Source organism: Monoraphidium neglectum (assembly GCF_000611645.1).
Source record: "Monoraphidium neglectum strain SAG 48.87 unplaced genomic scaffold scaffold05374, whole genome shotgun sequence".
Lineage (NCBI taxonomy): Eukaryota > Viridiplantae > Chlorophyta > Chlorophyceae > Sphaeropleales > Selenastraceae > Monoraphidium > Monoraphidium neglectum.
Window position 1 is genome coordinate 1,032 of NW_014008256.1, and position 2,232 is coordinate 3,263.

At 65.3% G+C, this 2,232-nt stretch overlaps 1 protein-coding gene across 1 annotated transcript; it reads left to right on the forward strand.

Annotated features, from left to right (window-relative positions):
* Window positions 1–2,024: 2,024 nt before the first annotated feature.
* Window positions 2,025–2,223, forward strand: MNEG_15489 (hypothetical protein; the record flags this gene model as incomplete). Its single annotated transcript, XM_014036040.1, has 1 exon — window positions 2,025–2,223. A coding segment is annotated over one exon (199 nt), but the record flags the coding sequence as incomplete, so codon positions are not given.
* Between the last annotated feature and the right edge of the window lie 9 nt (window positions 2,224–2,232).

Below are 2,232 nucleotides of genomic sequence, written 5' to 3' on the forward strand. Positions count from 1 at the left end.
CGAGGCCGATTGGCGCGTGGTCAGCGCAACAATCAGCTTCACTCCAGGTCCATGGCAGGCAGGCAGCGAGGATAACCATAATTGCTTCAGCTTTGTGCCCCTCTTTACATCCGCAATACTCCATGGGAGCCCCCACAGTCATATTGGCAGCAAACCTTGGCGGGAATGATTTGCGCACCCTGTGTGCGTTGCGCAAGCAGCATCCTGCTTGCTGGGGGTTCGCCGCGCTTCTTTCTTGACCCTAACCACCCTTGCCAGTGTGCGTATGTTGGGCCAGTTCCTTGGCAGGGCTCATGTTCTGGGTGCCTGCCTTCTCAGGGCCACGCATTGTGTGCGCATCACGCAGCTCGTCTACATGGGACGCAGCTCCTGATGTTTTCAAGCACCCCTGGATGCCGGCCACCCCGCCCCTGCGTGTCCATCAGCGCGTTCGCCGTCTTCATAGGCCATCCTGCTGGAAGACAATTACTCTGCAATTGTAAATCGCGCGTTTTTTTGCAAGGTAGTGCTGGGCTGCGTGCTGGGTTTAGCGGGTGGGTGGCTTGGCGCAGTGGTGAGTGACTAGTCGTGTACGGGGGCCGCCAAGGCGGGCCGCGGGTGACACGGTGCAGCAAATGACTTGCTTCACCAGTTACCCAGCCGCGCATTCACAGCCTGCCGAAACAAGTGAGAATGCTGGTCTGCAGCTGCAGCCGCTTTGTGTGAGTCGTACACCAAGCGGTTCAGCACAGCATACGGCTGTCCTGCTGCCAAGTCATATGGCAGGCCCACCAGATACTGCAGTATGGCAAGCTCTTGTGCACCCCATGGTTGCAGCAGTGGGCATCAGCCTCGGCATCGTACCAGGATGTCCGCCCCTTGATTGGGGCCACAGTACCGCGTGCCTGGGCGTCGCCCCTCTGCTGACAAATGCTGACTGGTGGCAGCGGCACCTGCAGCGGCACAACGCATATTGGTGCTTCATGATGAGGATTTCAAGGGAGTGTACGTGCGGCTTTCAAGCCACCAATGCGTTTCATTCCCCTCGCTGTTATGATCAGATCCGAAGAGATCACTTGTTTCCTTGATACGAATGAACCTCTTGCTTGTGAATATCGGTGATACCCCTCATTCACGCTGTCGAGCCGTGGGGCGAGCCGCGGGGCGGGAGGCCCATTCCTTCACCTTTTTGCCAGGAGGTTCGTCTGATCGATGAAGGAGACGGCTGTTCCTGTGGAGCTTTCAGCTGCACGTGAGTGGGGCATACCAAGGCTCGCTGCAGACACCCTTGCATTGGCCCGGCAGTCAAGGCGGCGAGGCGTCGTGCGTTGTTGGGCGAACGGAACACGCGACTGTGACGGGCCAATGCCGCGGACCCGCGCGCGCTGCAGGGGGCGCAGCCCTGCCCTTGAGGCACTTGGATGCCTTCTACATCCACGCGCCGGGCAACGATGCCCAGCTGGTGCAGCTGGAGAACCTGAGGAGCTGCGCCGCCGTGGCGGCGGGCGTCCTTCTGCCAGCCAGCGGCTCGGGTGCGCCACACCTCGGGGCCCTATCGCACGCAGCCTGCTGCATTGCAGGCCTCCTACGATTCAGCAACGGGCCCCGCTCCGCCGGGTGCGAGCACGCGGGCGGCCCGGAGCAAAACGAGCCCGACCCGCGGTACGACAGGCCCGCATCACGCGCCGGCGCCGCCGCCCTCGCCCGCCGCCGCGCCCGCGCGGCCCCTCGCAGACGGCGCGCGGGCCGAGCTGGTGACTGCGCCGATAAACGACTGGTGCCTCGACCTGGGAGAGGCCCCGGGGATATGGATCATAACGGACGCAGCATGGTGGGCGCTGCCGATGGCCTTGGTTTACAAACTGCCGAAAGGGGGGGAGCAGGGGTGACGTGGGTGCCAGTGGGCCCTGGATGTTCTGGCAGCAAGATCACGCGAGCCCCAGCCGGCCGCTGCCCCGCAGCTCGCGAGCAAGGCAGCGGCCCCGCCGCGCCGGCCCCACGCCCGACACCCGACGCCCCCCGCCCGCGCGCACACCCGCCGCCAGGTACCGGCTTGGCGCCCCTGCCGCCGCGTACGCCGCGGCCTGGGCCCCGATGGAGCGCCGGCTGGACGTGGCGGCGCGCGCGCTGCGCGTGCTGCGGTCCGACCCGACGCTGCCCGGGGACGCGGCGCAGGAGCGGGTGCTGCTCGGGAAGGCGGCAGGCGGCGGCGCGGGCGCGGGCGGGCGGCGGTACTCGGTCAACGTGCTTGAC